The sequence below is a fragment of the Dreissena polymorpha genome, chromosome 15 (assembly GCF_020536995.1).
Source record: "Dreissena polymorpha isolate Duluth1 chromosome 15, UMN_Dpol_1.0, whole genome shotgun sequence".
In the NCBI taxonomy this organism is placed as follows: domain Eukaryota; kingdom Metazoa; phylum Mollusca; class Bivalvia; order Myida; family Dreissenidae; genus Dreissena; species Dreissena polymorpha.
This window is the reverse complement of record NC_068369.1, coordinates 60,623,167-60,642,874: the sequence shown is the minus strand read 5'-3', so window position 1 is coordinate 60,642,874 and position 19,708 is coordinate 60,623,167. Positions and strand designations below refer to the sequence as shown.

The 19,708-nt window shown below is 37.2% G+C and overlaps 1 protein-coding gene across 1 annotated transcript; it reads right to left on the bottom strand.

Moving 5' to 3' along the window:
- Positions 1–247: 247 nt before the first annotated feature.
- On the bottom strand, positions 248–18,853 carry LOC127859913 (uncharacterized). The gene is made up of 8 exons (XM_052397513.1): positions 18,649–18,853; positions 13,586–13,752; positions 9,975–10,126; positions 9,361–9,563; positions 6,242–6,332; positions 3,278–3,443; positions 2,383–2,650; positions 248–364 (listed from the first exon to the last, which is right to left on the bottom strand). The coding sequence occupies exons 1-8, from the start codon at positions 18,746–18,748 to the stop codon at positions 282–284; spliced, it is 1,230 nt and encodes a 409-aa protein (XP_052253473.1). The 5' UTR covers positions 18,749–18,853; the 3' UTR covers positions 248–281.
- Positions 18,854–19,708: the final 855 nt, after the last annotated feature.

Here is a 19,708-nt window from a genome sequence, read left to right as displayed (position 1 = left end):
TTTATGATGTCTGGGCTGTGGTTTTGCTCAGGTCGGCATAAAACGAAATTTACGTTAGCGATAAGTATTCTTATTATCAACACTGGAAGCAAACCTTCGTTATTCGCACAAACTATCATGTATATACACAGCAATAAAGAACGCTCATATAGAAATGCTTTCGCAGCAGTCGGAATTTCAAATTAAAATAATTGGATATCTTGACTCATGTTATGTGACGGGGAGAAAAAATAAATAACAAAAAAAGCTAATTGCAACCGCATTTTCGCCAATGCATTTCATTACAGCAGAAACTCGAATACTGAAACTGTCAGTGTCAGCATTGCTGAGGGGAACCATGTTGTAGGCGGTGTGGCACTTCGAACTGAAAATAAGTATGAAATGTAAGTGTTTTGCATACATTTCACTCAAATGCTAAAGCAACAGTGAAAACACTTCCATGATTCAATTAATGATGATGCTCGCTTAAACTTCTTGTAAAAGAAGAACAAAAATGCCGTTTTTAAACTAGACATTCAAAATGTAAAACGAGGTGCTCAGGGCGAGTGGAACAATCGTTACATTTGTATTTAACATTTATCAAATCATGTTAGACTCTAAATAATCTTAACACGGTCTTTCTTTAATTAACCCATTTATGCCTAGTGGACTCTTCCATCCTTCTAAATTGGATCAATTTTATTTCCAAAATTAGGGATGTCCAGTATATTTTTTTCTATATTTAGAATATTTCTTACAGAAATTCCTTTAAGCTAACAGCGCAGACCCAGATGAGACGCCGCATGATGCGGCGTCTCATCTGGGTCTACGCTGTTTGCAATGTCCTTTTTTTCAGGACGCTAGGCATAAATGGGTTAATATAAATCTTTGCCTTTCTTTTACTTGGATGTACCACAACTCGAGAAAACGTCCTCGCGGTTTCCTGCCTCTACACAAGATTCCAAATCGTTGTTTATTAAACTGATGAACACTCATAGAAAATTGTTTTAATTTAAATTATTCGAAAAAAGAATTCAAATCATACGTTTAAATGGTTAAGCAATATTTATTTTATCGTACTGTTCAACAAACAGTACAAACTATTATATACTTCTGACTATTTTAGGAATGATAGTTTTGTCAGAGGCGATGTAACCGACAATTAAAGCCGATTGTTGACAGAATAGAATTAAGCTTTTCTTCTGAATGATAGTTTTATTATTTTATGTCAAGAAGCCTTATAAATGTGTTTTCATCAAGAGGGGAAGTAACATTAATTGCAAAATATCAACTCATTATCATTATTGTTTTTTTATTTAATTAAATCTCCGCTATCAACAAATTTAAATTCATAAATAAAGCAACGTAAGAAAAAATGTAACGTACTTGTTCAGCTAGCCAAATCGGTGTAAAAATACTTAATTTGTATTAAACTTTACTTTTAAAAACGAGTCGTTGTCAACTTGTTTAAAAGAAGATAGTGTACATTGCAAACATTTACCCTATCAACCTTGTAACCTAGTACCCTGGCTATTTATTTTTATTAAGGAACTGAGATTGTTTCTCACGGGTGGTTCTCTTAGAAATTATACGAAATTAGCAGACCTGATTGAATTTGTTTCTCAAGACCACATAACGAGCTAACATGGCTGGGGTCAATCACCGACAGGGCGTCGAAACTCGCACATAAATCACGTGCTAATCTCACGCGCATCAACAGTGGCGGTTCGTAGATAACCGCAACAATATTTATAAAACATTCTTGTTTTTATGATATTTATAAACAAGGTCGGCTGTGGACAGGTATATTCGCACTCTTTAAATATTGAAACATGTTTAGTTTTCAAATTATCATAGCTCAGATCATGAAAAACACGGAATCTTTTAATTTAGCAGTACATGCAACTAAGATATCAGTTACTAGTATATAATGATGAAACATGTTTGTTACAAAGAATAAAGGTGATATTTATTTTTCGAGCTGGGTTGCTTTGTATTCAACGTTCCATGCGTATCTGTGTAAATCCCATACTCGTTATTTTAATAAATACGGCAGAATGAAAAGCCATAGATTTGATATCAAAAACTGTTCAATAAATTTTATTTCACATGTTGCTACACATTTTGGATCTACTCACAATGATTGCATTTGATTTTTCTTGTGTACTTATTGCTGTTGTTGGAAACAATCTAGACCGTTTATGAAAAGAAACATTTTGGATACATTAATTAAAAACTATGATTCCTAACGGTATAAATAATACACTGCTTTATAACATATAGAATATAAGCATAATTCACATATACATTGATGTTTTCCTATTACACTGTCATTTTATACTCGAATTTTCATTCAAAGCCGTTTTTGCAAACCTTCGCGAGAATGAGAAACAAAGAACTTACGCGAAAGCTCTATTCTATCTATTTCGTCATAGACGTAAATGGTTACCCGGACGTAACCCTCGAAACCGCTGTCGGATGTCTTTACGGCGTTGCTCACGTCACGCTTCCTTATTGTGACGTCACGTTCATTGGTCGTCATTTCCGGGAAGCCGATCTGTACATCGCGGATGTTCTGTCTAATGTCCCGAGAGCTTACAATACTCGCGGACGGGATTTTGTTCATCCGAATAATATCGTCAAACGACCTTCGTCTTCTTGAAGAGCAAGTCTGCAACAATGTTAGACATTTTGTTCTATTTGTGTCATGCAATGTAATTACACATAGCATCTTCTAATTTTACAGTTAATATCATGTGTGAGTAGGCAATTTCATAGTTTTCGTTGAAAGATACACAACCGTTTGCATTGTTCAATCATTTGAAATAAAATTCCCTTATTTTCGTACTTAAACCATTGCTCATTGCAATGTTAGAATTAACATCATTGGAAAAGTTCAAGCACATTCTTGACTTTCAATGTTAAACTTAAAATCGCAATGTCATAACCATACATCAACACGTATTTATTTACATGGATACTAAAATACGTGTTATAGAAGGAGCATCGATGGTAATAAGTAAACTTAAAATTTCATCGTTAACATTAAAAGCATGCAGCTTATTTACATAATACAATCGTTTAAAATAAAGTGACACATATTGTGTTGTGTAAATTAAAATTCAAGAAACCATACAAATATTATTCACACACAGGCTGTGTTGACACACATTTAATTGCAAGTAAAGGGAGAGCACAAGATATGCAAAAAAAAATAGCAATGCCACAATTAGCTCCCTTCAATATACAAATTAATGGATGAAAAAAACGGCATTGAAGTTGCAGGTTAACAACTAACCCAATCACATTTTTTGGATTTCAAAAGACAGCCCTTTAATGTGCACGCAAGATTAACTTCATTACTTCCATCGAACCGGAAGGCCCAAAAGCTCGCCACGGCTCGATGCGGCTCGCTGGCGTTTGGTATACGGAAGTTGCTTACAATGTCCTTATACACCGAGCACCTGTAAGGAAATAAATCTGCTTTGTATGTTTGTTTGGACTTTTCGCCGCATTTTAGGTATAAAACCCTGATCTACATGACATGCAAGTATGAAGTACGTACCATAGCATCTCGGCTAGTAAATGCGAACGGTCAAAATACGTGCATTAGTAATAGATATGAATGGCCATAGACCTGATTTATTGATCACTCTCGTTATCATAATCTGAATGGGCCAGGTGGTTAACGTTTCTCTCTACCCATGAGTTACTCATATTTTGCTCCGAGGTCTCTATTGTATCACACACTTAGGTGGCAAGAAAGTTGACTATCATTATCTTTCTAGTTGATCAATTATATAATTTTCATGATTGTACTTTTGTAAAAATAAAGTACCATTAATATGGATTTTTTGTGCGATTCAGCGAGGGGCGTTCTTTCAAAAGTACATGGCAATCTAATTTATATGTGACTAACATAAACTTTGAAGTAAGTTGTGCATCATGTACTTAGCGTTATACATGTAATTATCATGCACACATGCATGTCATACTAGGCACATACATTGTTAAACAAGAGCACCGCCTTGCGGGTGCAGACCGCTCATCTATTTTCTTTTTAAAGGTGAAGGGACTATCATTTTCAATCACAAAGGAGGGAGGGGTGGATAGAAGAGGGGTGCATTGTGTGGGGGTGTGGACATTTATTACATTATCTTCCAAAAATGCGAAAAAAAGGGAAAAAAAATCGGGGAGGGGGGGGGGGGGGGGGGGGTGGGGGGTGGGTGGGGGCGGGGTGGGGATTCTTGGGTGCGATGGTTGTACGGTATTTCAAACATAAAATAATAAAATAAATATTTGTGTTTTGTAACCGTTTCAAAAAACATAAATTGGGGGGGGGGGGGTGAGGTGGGGGGGGGGGGGGGGTATAGTGTGAGGGTGTGGTGGTAATTTGTGACCTTAAAAAAAAAAAAAAAAAAATAGGGGGGGGGATTCGGGTGGGGGGTGGGGGGAGGGGGGGGTGGGGGGAGGGGGGGGTGGGGGGGTGTTTCTTGGGTGCGATGGTTGGACGGTATTTCAAACATAAAATAATCAAAATAAATAGTTTAGTTTTTTAACCGTAAAAAAAATGGGGGGGAGGGGGGGCACGGGCGATGGTTTGGGTGGAGTCTATTATGGTATGTCAGGTAAGAGTAGTTTTGTCAAAGTATCAATCAAATCTAATCATAAACAAAGAAGTTATGGCAATTTTAGCAAAATTTAATAATTTGACCTTGAGAGTCAAGGTCATTCAAAGGTCAAGGTAAAATTCAACTTGCCAGGTACAGTAACCTCATGATAGCATGAAAGTATTTGAAGTTTGAAAGCAATAGCCTTGATACTTAAGAAGTAAAGTGGATCGAAACACAAAATTTAACCATATATTCAAAGTTACTAAGTCAAAAAAGGGCCATAATTCCGTAAAAATGACATCCAGAGTTATGCAACTTGTCCTTTTACTGTACCCTTATGATAGTTTGCGAGTGTTCCAAGTATGAAAGCAATATCTATAATACTTTAGGGGTAAAGTGGACCAAAACACAAAACTTAACCAAACTTTCAATTTTCTAAGTATAAAGGGCCCATAATTCCGTCCAAATGCCAGTCAGAGTTACATAACTTTGCCTGCACAGTCCCCTTACGATAGTTAATACTGGTTGCAAGTATGAAAGCAATAGCTTTGATACTGTAGGAATAAAGTGGACCTAAACACAAAACATAACCAAATTTTCAATTTTCTAAGTATAAAAAGGGCACATAATTCTGTCAAAATGCCAGTCAGAGTTACATTACTTTGCCTGCACAGGCCCATTATGATAGTTAGTAAGTGTTTCAAGTATGAAAGCAATAGCTTTGATACTTAAGGAATAAAATGGACCTAAACACAAAACTTAACCAAAATTTTCAATTTTTTAATTATAAAAAGGGCACATAATTCTGTCAAAATGCATGCCAGAGTTATCTAACTTTGCCTGCCCAGTCCCCTCATGATAGTTAGTAAGTGTACCAAGTTTGAATGCAATAGCATTGATACTTTCTGAAAAAAGTGGACCTAAACGCAAAACTTAACCAAAATTGTCAATTTTCTAAGTATAAAAAGGGCACATAATTCAGTCAAAATGCACGCCAGAGTTATCTAACTTTGCCTGTCCAGTCCCCTCATGATATTAAGTAAGTGTACCAAGTTTGAATGCAATAGCATTGATACTTTCTGAGAAAAGTGGACCTAAACGCAAAACTTAACCGGACGCCGACGCCGACGCAGACGCCGACGCCGACGCCGACGCCGACGCCAAGGTGATGACAATAGCTCATATTTTTTTTCAAAAAATAGATGAGCTAAAAATGTTAAATGTTACAAAACCAATTCAAAATATGATACAGAAAAATAATTGTACAGCCTTAAATAAATTATGTTATAAATGTATCATGTATTTTGAATATTTTTAATAATTTTTAAATAACGCGCAAAATAAGTAAATGTTATATATTTGTAATGACTGGTGTATGCGACATGTACGTAAAAATACCACGTGATCTGATTTGAACTTATACAAACATGAGTTGCCTGTAAATACGCCATTAAACTAATAAGAAGTTAAAAACCCGTCTCACTTACCTGTCTTGTCTCATTTACCCGTCTTGTTTCATTTACCCGTCTTGTCTCACTTACCCGTCTTGTCTCACTTACCCGTCTTGTCTCACTAACTCGTCTTCATTCACTTACCCGTCTTGTCTCATCTACCCGTCTTGTTTCAATTACCCGTCTTGTCTCACTTACCCGTTTTCTATAAGCTGCAGTACGTGTCTCGATCCGTCCGCTAAAATACCAGAAGAGACCGAGCAGTTCATTGGCTTAATTCGGTAACCCTCTGAAATAATATCATAAAGAATCTGTTGTTTTAGTTTAATAGCATGTGCTGAGTCTGGTTCCTACAAATATTTACATACATCAAAGCTATATTGCACGCAAAGAATAAATATTTGAACACCATGAGCGTACTTAAATTATTGATTAATGATTGATTAAAGGAAAACATCAGTTCCCACATGTCCTCAAAGGGCTTACGATAGGTAATGTTTGTTAGACCCAACATTCGAAGTTTTTGGTTTTCTAAATACCGCCCAAAAGTATTATTGCCTCCTATTAAATTTTAATTATTATACACACCTGTGTAAATTTGCGAATTGTTGCCGATATTAATATAGTGATCTTTTTTTGTCATTGCGAAAATCTTTTCGACTAATTTTGCACGTGAACATTTAAAGACTAGAGCAAAAAAACTAGGTTTCAGTGTGAAAGTGTGCGACTAGATTTGTTGGTGAATTATTATATTCCCTCATTCTGGGGACTATGACCATTGAAACAAAGTGTCTTACAATGACTTAAATAGCTGAACTGCTGGTGCTTTTCCTTAAATAAGCATTCAAGTCAATCCGTTTGTTAATCTCTGGACGTGGGTATTATTGCGCAAATCTTAGTCATATATGAACCGAATTTGACACGCTTCTATCTTGTCTTGTGTCGCCGAATCACCATGGAATACAGCACACTAATGTCATCTCTGGGTGCCATCGTCGCAGCTTGTTTCGCTACTTTAAACTTATGACAAGCTAAACGTGGTTTGGCAGCAGTATTCGCACTTGAAAAAAAGCGGTTTAAAGCACGTGCGTTTATTGCTATCCAATAGTATGCAGTCCGCCCAGACTACTCAGGTACGACACTTTCAACTGTTTAGGGTATTTTTGTTAAAAGAAAGTATTTTTTGCAGACTGCACAGGCTAATCTTGTTGACCCTTAACGCTGCACTGCACAGGCTAATCTGATCGACCCTTTACGAAAATGCATTTAACTCAACACTTCTCATACACGGTGAACTTCCGGCTAAAGACGCTCCGCCTTAACCACTGCAAGCTGGCACGCCTCTCACATGCCTTTGTGATTTCTGCATGGCGAGTTTCCTACATGAATCCTACTGTCCATCACATTTCAGCATCTTTCAAATGGATGTGGCTGGAGAACTCCTGTTCCCATCTGATCTTGTCAGTGTTGGGCAAACCAGTGAGTGTCAGGGCATTGTTATTTAACGTCTACGTACTTCAACCATTATCTGTTACTTGCCAGTGCACACTGTTGTTCCCAATGGACAGTAAGCTCGACAGTCACTTACTTCTTGAAAAGTTGAGTTTCTTCGAGCTGATGGCTAAGCGGATGGTAACGAGGAAGATGTTTGGAAACTGCAGTGTCTTACCAAGGTCTACTAGAAAATGCCTGGGAACTGCTGTTTCTTACCGATGTCTACTTGAAGATGCCTGGAAACTGCCATGTCTTACCGAGGTCTACTGGAAGATGCCTGGAAACTGCCGTGTCTTACCATGGTCTACTGGAAGATGCCTTGAAACTGCAGTGTCTTACCATGGTCTACTGGAAGATGCCTTGAAACTGCAGTGTCTTAACGAGGTCTACTGGAAGATGCCTTGAAACTGCAGTGTCTTAACGAGGTCTACTGGAAGATGCCTTGAAACTGCAGTGTCTTAGCGAGGTCTACTGGAAGATGCCTTGAAACTGCAGTGTCTTACCAAGGTCTACTGGAAGATGTCTGGGAACTGCAGTGTCTTAGCGAGTTCTACTGGAAGATGTCTGGAAACTGCAGTGTCTTGCCGATGTCTACTGGAAAATATTATTTTCAGAAAAAAAAACCGTGAACACGAACAGTTTTGCTAAGATTTTTCGGAGATTTTTAGTGGAGTCGCAATACTGGTGGACTAAATTCGCGAGTAACTTGTAAACTACAACGTATATATCCGTAATTAATAAGGTGTCGTGAAGACGCAACAACGATCTGTAAATACACTTCTCATCTACGCACTCAAGTTATAAAGGCATATACTATTGTGGCAACCAGCGGAATGCTGGCCCGTGTGTCTCGAAAAAAACTCCTTTCGAGCTAGTCGATGTCCTCGATTTGTTGTATAGCTGTTTTCATGCTGATCACTGCGGCGACAAATCACATGTTTGGAAATATTTTAATCGGCAGATGGCGAAAATTGTGTAGCCAGTCCGGGACTCGAACCCGGGAAACTCACTGGAAGAGCAAGGGCAAGTGATACCTAGGGAGCTCGCGCGAGCGTCAGTGGCGATATGTCAAGTTAGGGATCAGCAGATGGGACGGGTTCCGTTGTAGTTAACTACACAACAGCTTGTTTCAAAGATTAAGGTTTTAAAGGGACCTTTTCACGTTTTGATAAATTGACAAAATTAAGAAAAAAATGTTTCAGATTTGCAAATTTTCGTTGTAGTTATGATATTTATGAGGAAACAGTAATACTGAACATTTACCGTCCTCTAAAATATCCATTATATGCATTTCTTTTAAAACCTGGAAATTATAAAGCGTTGCAACGCGAAACGATTAAATAATTTGGAGTGTTTTGTTGTAGTCGTTATATTTTGTTACAATTCGAGGATTGCTAATGTCAAGTATGAAATACCTCACTCGTGGTATAAGCACGCATGGCTAAGCGTTTGAATTTTACATCAAGGGTCAGTGGTTCGAGCCCAGTTGAGGGTTACTTTTTTAATTTCTTTAATTGTATTCTTGCTTTTTTACTGGGGCATTTTAGATCCAATGTTTAGATTTATCAATATAAAGCATTTAATGACAAATTTCAACACATGCCAAATTCTGTGAAAAGGTCCCTTTAGAGGATATGTTTACAAAGGCCGGGATGCTCACACGGTTAATCATCAAAGCCGCTTAAGTTCGAATCAGTGACATTGCGTCGTCTTTTGCTATGAAATAATATCATAATAAAACAGTAACTATGACGAACCCGGTCCTTGTACAATCCATGTGGGTTCGAAGAAATAATATAATAAAAACAGTGACTATGACGAACCCGGTCCTTGTACAACCCAGCTGAGTTCCTCGAATAACTTGGCGGAGGGCAACGTGGTGGTGGTAGCCACCGTTCTGACAGTCATGCCAGGCATGCCCGTCACCGGCGACACGTCCGTCCGTTCTGGAGGTTTCGTCGGCTTAAAGATACTGGAGTCCAGCTTCAGTTTTGGAGTCGCATTTTCCAACTTCTTCGTGTTGACCCTGAACCGGAAGTGGATAAATGAGTGAATATATCGTTCAATTTAGCAATGTGATCCGTAACGAGTGTTTATGAATTCAACTACCTAAACAATAATACAGACATAACATCGATGGACCAGTAAATAACCACGACGATGAACGGACTAAAGTCCGAACAAATAGTGCACGCGGGCGCCACAAAGTTAATTGTTTTGTAAGTCCACTCAAAAGTCATTTTATGAAAAAATAACATACGGGTCGTTGACGTTTACATACATACGGAAATCAAATCTTTGATATATCTACTTTTATTTACTTTTTATTTTACGCACCTTGTAAAAAGCTGGCGGTAATTAAAGAAATGTTTTGCTTGCGTTTTTTTTTAGTTAACATAAATCTAATCCAAACAGGAAATCATGGAAGGTCACTTACACGTGAGTTACCCAGCTTTTGTCCACGTAGTCGCGCGTGAATCCTTCACCGGGTGTGACGAGGCAACGTATTGTGTAGAACATGGCAGACTCCTCCGTTACCAAATCCGGTATCCCGTTTTCAGCGCTAAAAACAACACTTATATCGGTGTCCTGAAAGACACCGTGCACACGTGAATAAATGGAACTTTAACGACAATATACTGCTTTGCACTATAATGCCAAACGTGTTTACGCCATGAAAAAGATAGGAAAATCGTGTACATTAACGATTTACGTTCAAGAGATACGACACTAAAAATGTATCCGTAGGGGAAAAACTTAACTAAAATATAGATATGCGAAACTTCACACACCGGTTGATATGTTTGCACAGTTTCAGCCCTCTAAAAGTAATACTCTTTTCTAATGACCCGCCGCTTAAGTAAAACAAGAGCACCGCCTTGCGGGTGCAGACCGCTCATCTATTTTCGTTTTAAAGGTGAAGGGACTCTCATTTTCAATCACAAAGGAGGGAGGGGTGGAGTGAAGAGGGGTGTATAGTGTGGGGTGGACATTACATTATCTTCCAAAAAGGCGAAAAAAAATCGGGGGCGGGGGGGGGGGGTGGGGGTGGGGGGTGGTGGGTGGGGGTGGGTGGAAGGGCGATGGGGGGGATTTTTTGGGTGCGATGGTTGGACGGTATTTCAAACATAACCGTTTAAAAAAAAAATTGGGGGGGGGTGGGGTATAGTGTGAGGGTGTGGTGGTAATTTGTGAGATGATCTTAAAAAAAAAAAAAAAAAAATAAAAGAAAAAAAATTGGGGGTGGGGGTGGGGGGGGTGGGGGTGGGGGTATAGTGTGAGGGTGTGGTGGTCATTTGTGAGATGATCTTAAAAAAAAATAGGGGGGAGGGGGGAGGTGGGGGGGAGGGGGGGAGGGGGGGAGGGCACGGGGGACGGTTTGGGTGGAGTCTATTGTGGTATGTCAGGTAAGAGTAGTTTCGTCAAAGTATCAATCAAATCTAAACATAAATAAAGAAGTTATTGCAATTTTAGCAAAATTTAATAATTTGACCTTGAGAGTCAAGGTCATTCAAAGGTCAAGGTAAAATTCAACTTGCCAGGTAAAGTAACCTCATGATAGCATGAAAGTATTTGAAGTTTGAAAGCAATAGCCTTGATACTTAAGAAGTAAAGTGGATTGAAACACAAAATTTAAACATATATTAAAAGTTACTAAGTCAAAAAAGGGCCATAATTCCGTAACAATGACAACCAGAGTTATGCAACTTGTCCTTTTACTGTACCCTTATGATAGTTTTTGAGTGTTCCAAGTATGAAAGCAATATCTATGATACTTTAGGGGTAAAGTGGACCAAAACATAAATCTTAACCAAATTTTCAATTTTCTAAGTATAAAGGGCCCATAATTCCGTCCAAATGCCAGTCAGAGTTACATAACTTTGCCTGCACGGTCCCCTTATGATAGTTAATAAGTGTTGCAAGTATGAAAGCAATAGCTTTGATACTGTAGGAATAAAGTGGACCTAAACACAAAACTTAATCAAATTTTCAATTTTCTAAGTATAAAAAGGGCACATAATTCTGTCAAAATGCCAGTCAGAGTTACATTACTTTGCCTGCACAGTCCCCTTATGAAAGTTAGTAAGTGTTGCAAGTATGAAAGCAATAGCTTTGATGCTTAAGGAATAAAATGGACCTAAACACAAAACTTAACCAAAAGTTTCAATTTTCTAAGTATAAAAAGGGCACATAATTCTGTCAAAATGCATGCCAGAGTTATCTAACTTTGCCTGCCCAGTCCCCTCATGATAGTAAGTAAGTGTAACAAGTTTGAATGCAATAGCATTGATACTCACTGAGAAAAGTGGACCTAAACGCAAAACTTAACCAAAATTTTCAAATTTCTAAGTATAAAAAGGGCACATAATTCTGTCAAAATGCACGCCAGAGTTATCTAACTTTGCCTGCCCAGTCCCCTCATGATAGTTAGTAAGTGTACCAAGTTTGAATGCAATAGCATTGATACTTTCTGAGACAAGTGGACCTAAACGCAAAACTTAACCGGACGCCAACGCCAACGCCAACGCCGACGCCGACGCCAAGGTGATGACAATAGCTCATTTTTTTTTTCAAAAAATAGGTGAGCTAATAAAAAATATTGCTACAAAAGACACCATAAGACCTGTTGTATAGAGAATATCCGAAGCAAAATATGGAGGTGCGCAAGGTCACATACTGGTTAATATGTTTGTAAAGATTCAGCACTCTAATATTGGTAAATTTCAAGGTAAGCGCGTCAAAAAAATAACGTTTTTTTTTCTTAAAAAAAGGGGGCCATAACTTCGTTTATGACAATAATATCCGAACCAAAATATGATGCACATATTTATGTGCTGCTTGATATCTTTTTTACGACTCATGCAAATACAAGCAATACTTTTTGAGAAACGCGCGACACAGGTGAAGAATGTTTTTTTTCCATATTTTAAGGGACATTTAAGTGGGGCATATAAACGGTTATTCTGTGAAAAGAAATAAAAACTGACCAGTAGACATTTGTATAAAAAGGAAATGATAATATAATTATTGAAAATTTGTCAGTAATAAATGTAGTGCATATTATAAAACACAGGTCTATAATTCAACCTACTTTACTAAAAATCTTTAAATGTGCAATATTGTACCAATATCAAGACGGAGTGTTTTATGTTCTGCTACGTGTTATTTATCAGTGAAGAAAAACTCAGTAGGCAGATACAAAATATTTAATTATATTGTATGTAAGTATCCCGCACCGAAAGGCTTCCGTGCATGCGTGCTTGATTCTGCCCGTCGCACTGTTTTGTGCACCAACTCCTCTGAGATTGTGCGTGTGAATATCATTAGACTCAACCCATTCATGCCTACGGGACTCTCTCATCATTCTAAATTGCAACAATTTATTTCCAAAATTAGGGATGTCTAGTATAATTATTTCTTTATTTAGAATATTCCTTTAAGCAAACAGCGCAGACCCTGAGGAGACGTCGCATCATGCGGCGTCTCATCTGGGTCTACGCTGTTTCCCAAGGCCTTTTTTCTAGACGCTAGGCATAAATTGGTTAAATGAGAGAGAAGTTATCTCCAAGTGTTACATCACACATTGTGAAACTTTTGACATTGCGTTTTAAAGGGGTTATTTCCGCTCGTTTAAAATTTCATAAAAAAGCTTCTGATCGTAACTTATCGACATTGTGAATTTCGTATATCTCGAGGAATGCCGGACGTACAGACGGACAGAGCGACTGCTATATACTATCCTACCGGCAGCAAACAAAGAAGATGCTTGAAACATGTTTCCAATATTAACCCATTCTCACTCAGAAGAAAAGCAAAAATGGATATATGCCACCAGCATACAACCAGAACAACCCGCGAATAACTGTCAGTATATTAAGGTTTTATGCTGTTTGCTTCTCATCATTATCTTATGGTTGGAAATGAAAGCTCTACAACTTGAATCTGGTAAGAAAGGTCTTTCATTTTAAATACATTTTCCTAAGGACTATTAACATGTTAAAGTGCTTATCTGACTGTTACAGGTTTAACATTTTATAAAACGCGTACCGTGGAACAGCCGCTGATTCTGACGGATGCTCGGTCGGCGTCGGTCTGCGGTGAATCCACGAGGAACGCGGCTCTGCATGAAGCGTTGACGGCATTCGAGGCGTTCACCCAGACCATTTTGCTCGGATTGGGGTTTCTCAGAATTATTTCGCCGTTTAAGTAGCAATCTGTATATATAAAGTCTGGTCATTGGCGTAACTCTGGAATTCGCTATATTTTGGGAAATACCACTAATCTCAGGCATGCACACACAGCTGGCTGATTAAAAACGTTTGAAAATCACGTGCTTATCAATAATTATCAAACAGTATCTGTCGTTGGTACATATAGTGGATCAACGTTATTTGTGTCTATACGGATTAGATGGGTTTTATGTGTGGCGATCTGGGTAATAGCTATGGTATAACTATGGAAAACCCATATGCAGGTACAAACAATCTTACCCTATTTGAAAAGATTTTAAATGGGTCAGGTTGTTATTTAGTCTCCAGACTAGTGTTTGTTGTTTAAACAAAAGCTGCCCTCAGACAGCGCAGCGCGTTCGATTAGCCGTTATCGTTGGTGGTATAATTACAATTTTATTTAATTCACTGACTATAGTAACAACTAGTCTAAGAAATATTTGAAGTTGAATACATGTTGTATGCATGCAATGTATTTAAACTTACAGCTGACTATGTATATTATAAAATAAGAAGTATGATTATGTCAATATACAAGTCTTTAAATGTTTTCGTTAGTTTATTTGTATTATTGGAGGTGCAGACTGCATACAAACTACAACTACGCAAAATACAGCTCAATACTTCAGTTATTTATCGATTCTCATTTTCTATTTTTAGTTACAATTATCTCGACCCTAATTGCTGCAAATGCAATCACGCCCTAGGTCTGCATGTTAGCTGACACTTTTAAACTTATATCACACTTACTACATCCAAACTAAAGTTAATGAGCAGAAACATCTTTTTTCAGTAGAAGCAAACTTGACCCCACTGGCCCCAAATACATGCCGTTGCTAGATAAGCCTCGCCACGTCTACATACACACATAATTTAACTACTATATCTCCATCATAACTGAAGATATTTCGTGTACATATATTTTTGTTATCTCTTTTCTTCAGTGAACATGACCTTGATCCCATGCAAACCCATGCTAGGAATGCATTTCAGCTTATGATAAAAGCTGTTGCACAAAACGTTTTCAAATATGTATAAAGTTTAATTGGTACCATCAGTGGCATAATTCTGCTAAGGTGCACGTCAATGTCTCACACAATGACCCCAAAAAATTATAAAAGAATCAGTGATGTGGAAATGTTGCCCACTAATCTTTACCTGAGCTTTAAGAGTGACGTGTCACCTGAATAAATGTAGTAGAAACAACGAACTTGAGATGGTATACGATTACGTTAACCAAGTATTCAAGTTCAAAAGGGGCACAATTCTCCTAAATTGTAGGTCATGGATATAAAACTTGGGTCAGTGACCTCAACTAGTGACCCAGAACATATAAGTGTAGTGCCAACTGAATACGTTTAGTGAACGCATTGATATGCAGATCTTGCACATTTACCTTTACCAGAGCTTTACGCGGTCGCCGACGCAGGTAAGTAATATGGCTCGATCTGTTCGGTGAATACCGTAGTTGAAATTAGACTAGTAATTCCGTTGCGGTGACAAAGGAAGAAAAATATGTTATTCTGCGTAAGGAACACACACAATATCCGAAGTCCTTTGAACATAGCATAGTTCCTAAAGAATAGATAGTACCATTAATAATTTCAGAACCTTTATATAAATATCAGGGTCCAATACCATAGTCCTAATAGCATATTGATACCTTACTGAATTATTAATGTTAAATATTAAAGAAAAGAATAATACGAAATAACTGGCTTGCATGCTTGTTTTGTTTAGATAATAGATTGTTTAAACTGAGTTTACAAAAAGAATTGTTGTTAACAACGCGAAATAATATCTCGATCACAAAAATCCTAAGCTCCAATTGAACCCACGACCTCCAGATTGTAAGTATGTTACTATAACCGCATCACTAAAGAGCTATTCCCATCAGTAAGGTTGTAAGAATTGACCTTATTTCACTCCCCCCTCTTAATGTTTCAAGGCCCAGAACAACCGCTTCTCAAGCGCCATTCTCTACACAAGCGGGATCCGCATTGACCTCCTTAAACCCATTAACTAGATCGTTTTTTCCTAGTCCTCATTCAAGTTAAAAATCCTAATTCCAACTGGGTATTGCACCGGCAACCTCCAGAGTGGAAGTCAGACACTCCTCGTCGTAAAAGAGTTAGTCCAACAGCAATGGTTGTTGAAAGTTGCCTTATTTTACAACAAAATACACAATCTAGGTATCATTACACATACAGAAATAATACGCGGATACGTACAATAATTAAAAACAAGAGCAGACCGTTCATCTATTTTTCTTTTTAAAGGTGAAGGGACCTATCTCAATTTCTATCACAAAGGAGGGAGGGGTTGATTGAGAGGGGTGTATAGTGTGGGGGTGTAGTCATTTTTTACATTATCTTCCAAAAATGCCAAAAAATGCAAAAACATTATATATATATATATATATATATATATATATATATATATATATATATATATATATATATATATATATATATATATATATATATATATATATATATATATATATATATTACTTTTTGGGGGTGGGGGGGGATTCTTGGGTGGGATGGTTGGACAGTATTTCAAAAATAAAATAATAAAAATAAATATTTGTGTTTTTTAATCATTTAAAAAAAAAAGTTGGGGGTGGGGGTCGGGGGGATGGGGTACAGTGTGAGGGTGTGAGGGCATTTATAAGAGGATCTTTATATAAAAAAAAAAATTTTGGTGGGGGGATTCGATTCGGTGGGGGGGGGGGCGTGGTGGGGGATGGTTTGAGTGGAGTCTATTGTGGTTTGTCAGGTAAGAGTTGTTTTGTCAAAGTATCAATCAAATCTAATCATAAATAAAGAAGTTATGACAATTTTAGCAAAATTTAATAATTTGAACTTGAGAGTCAATTTCATTCAAAGGTCAAGGTAAAATTCAATTGCCAGGTACAGTACCCTAATGATAGCATGAAAGTATTTGAAGTTTGAAAGCAATAGCCTTGATACTTTAGAAGTAAAGTGGATCTAAACACAAACTTTAACCATATATATTCAAAGTTACTAAGTCAAAAAAGGGCCATAATTCCGTAAAAATGACAACCAGAGTAATGCAAGCTGTCCTTTACTGTCCCCGTATGATAGTTTGCGAGTGTTCCAAGTATGAAAGCAATATCTATGATACTTTAGGGGTAAAGTGGACCAAAACACAAAACTTATCAAAATTTTCAATTTTCTAAGTATAAAGGGCACATAATTCCGTCCAAATGCTAGTCAGAGTTACATAACTTTGCCTGCACAGTCCCCTTATGATAGTTAATAAGTGTTGCAACTAAGGGTGTCACGTTTAAACGTTAAAACGGTCGCGTTTCGTGTTTTGCTCAAAAACATTTACCAAAACGGTTAACGTTTAAACGACAGTCAATATCACTATAATAAATATTGGTTTGCAAATAATGTAGCCGACAAGCCGTACGAACTAGATCAATGACGAACTGCGAAATCCGGGTACTTGCGGTAAATCCGGGCTACCGAATTCGGCAGTAATTTATTTCTTATTGGTTAGCGGATGGCAAAGACATGAACGGAAACTTACGGAAAATCTTCGCTACTTTCCAAAAATCTTACAACTTGGCAACGAAACAGTGCATATGCCGCCATCTTGAAATATTTTAAGTGATTGATAAGCAAAGTAAAACACTGCGGTAGCATGTTGAAAAAAATAGTTTAACCAAATTATATATTGATTACGTTTTGCTAGTTAACTGGTTTTTCATTTTCTGCGGTCAAACGATATGCACATTGTATTTCATGTGCAAAGTACGTGCATTTTTTCGGAGTGTCGTTTTCGGAAACAGTATTTTTCATCGATTTTACATTCTGTTTGACCTTCTTTAAATTGTTTTTATAGAATGAAGAATACACATGTGGTGATACTGATGGTCTGTTTTATAATATTGTATGGTTTTAATATGACGTCATTGCGCGAATGGGATATGCACTGAATATTACTTTCGGAAATTATTACTATTTTCAGTTTGGAAATGCGATGTTACAGGTGCTTTTTAAACGGACATAGGGATACCGTTTAAACGGTAACGTTTCGTTTATTTCATTTCGTTTAAACGTTTAGAAAAACCTGTGAACGTGATACCATTAGTTGCAAGTATGAAAGCAATAGCTTTGATACTGTAAGAATAAAGTGGACCTAAACACAAAACTTAACCAAATTTTCAATTTTCTAAGTATAAAAAGGGCACATAATTCTGTCAAAATGCCAGTCAGAGTTACATAACTTTGCCTGCACAGTCCCCTTATAATAGTTAGTAAGTGTTGCAAGTTTGAAAGCAATAGCTTTGATACTTAAGGAATAAAATGGACCTAAACACAAAACTTAACATTTCAATTTTCTAAGTATAAAAAGGGCACATAATTCTGTCAAATTGCACGCCAGATTTATCTAACTTTGCCTGCCCAGTCCCCTCATGATAGTTAGTATGTGTACAATGTTTGAATGCAATAGCATTGATACTTTCTGAGAAAAGTGGATCTAAACGCAAAACTTAGCGGACGCCGACGCCAACGCCGACGCCAAGGTGATGACAAAAGCTCATTATTTAAAAAAAAAAATAGATGAGCTAAAAAATGCTGGCCTTATCTTACTTTGCCTGCCCAGTCCCCTTATGATGGTAAGTAAGTGTACCAAGTTTGAATGCAATAGCATTGATGGTTTATGAGAAAAGTGGACCTAAACGCAAAACTTAACCGGACGCCGACGCCAAGGTGATGACAATAGCTCATTTTTTTCAAAATATAGATGAGCTAAAAAGTTATTTATTTGGCCAATAAACAACGATAACTCGAGAACTTTTCTATAAAATTCAAACTAACCAACTACAACAGCAAAGTTACTTACTGAAATCCGGCCTAGCTTGCACTGTTGCTACGGCCGCAACTCCACATGCCGCACATACCAGCACCATAACAACAGCGCCATTAATTGACGCTATCCACATTGCCAATGTTTCGCTTCTTTTTTACCAATGTGTCACTGTGTGGAATTCATCGTACTCACGAAAACACACTATCCTTGTATGTGCCTTATGCGGCGGTGAAGAGCGGCCGTGTTTTCTTCGACTTTATACACGCCAATTGATGCGGTTCGACAATCCCGTGCAAAACCTGTTAATTATCTTATTCTATATTACATATTTTGATCCGAGGACAACGCATTAATCATGTTCATAAAATTTTCAGTTTCTAAGAAGTCTCTTCTATAAATAGCCTAATTGACTTGGTACTCATGAACGCCATTTGCAAGCACAATTACACGCTTGAATTGTTTGCTATATTTGCATTTGGTTGTGTTCGTGCACGTTTTGCACGAGTTTAATACAGAAAAGAATAGTTTATTTCGACTTAAGCATATACAGCTCTTCGTCATAAACATACATAAGCAATACCAGCATGCGTTAAATTAAATACAAAACATACATCATTTCGAAGAAATATCAATTTAAAGGAATGAAATACAACACGTTTTAGTGAGGATGTCACATTATTGAGGTTACTACATAGTGATTACAAAATGTAAAAATGTAGTTTATTAATTGCAACATGTATAACATAATTATAAGCATATTGTCTTTGTGAAAAATATATAATTTATCCTACATATATAAGACATTTTCTCGCATGTAAAAGCATTTTAAACAAAACATGGCTAGTTTTCTTAGCACTATTTTTTTGAACTATTAAGTAGTTCTATAGACTTGAACATATTTGGGCGAGATCTATAATACTTTGGAATTAATGATTTCCTAACATCAGCACAGTAAGGACATTTAATAACAAAGTGATATTCATCTTCGATATCATTTAGGTTGCATTAAACACATTGTCGTTGATCTCTGACAATGTTCTGGTGTCTACCCGTTTCAATAAATGATTTGTGAGACGACAAACGTAATTTAGCA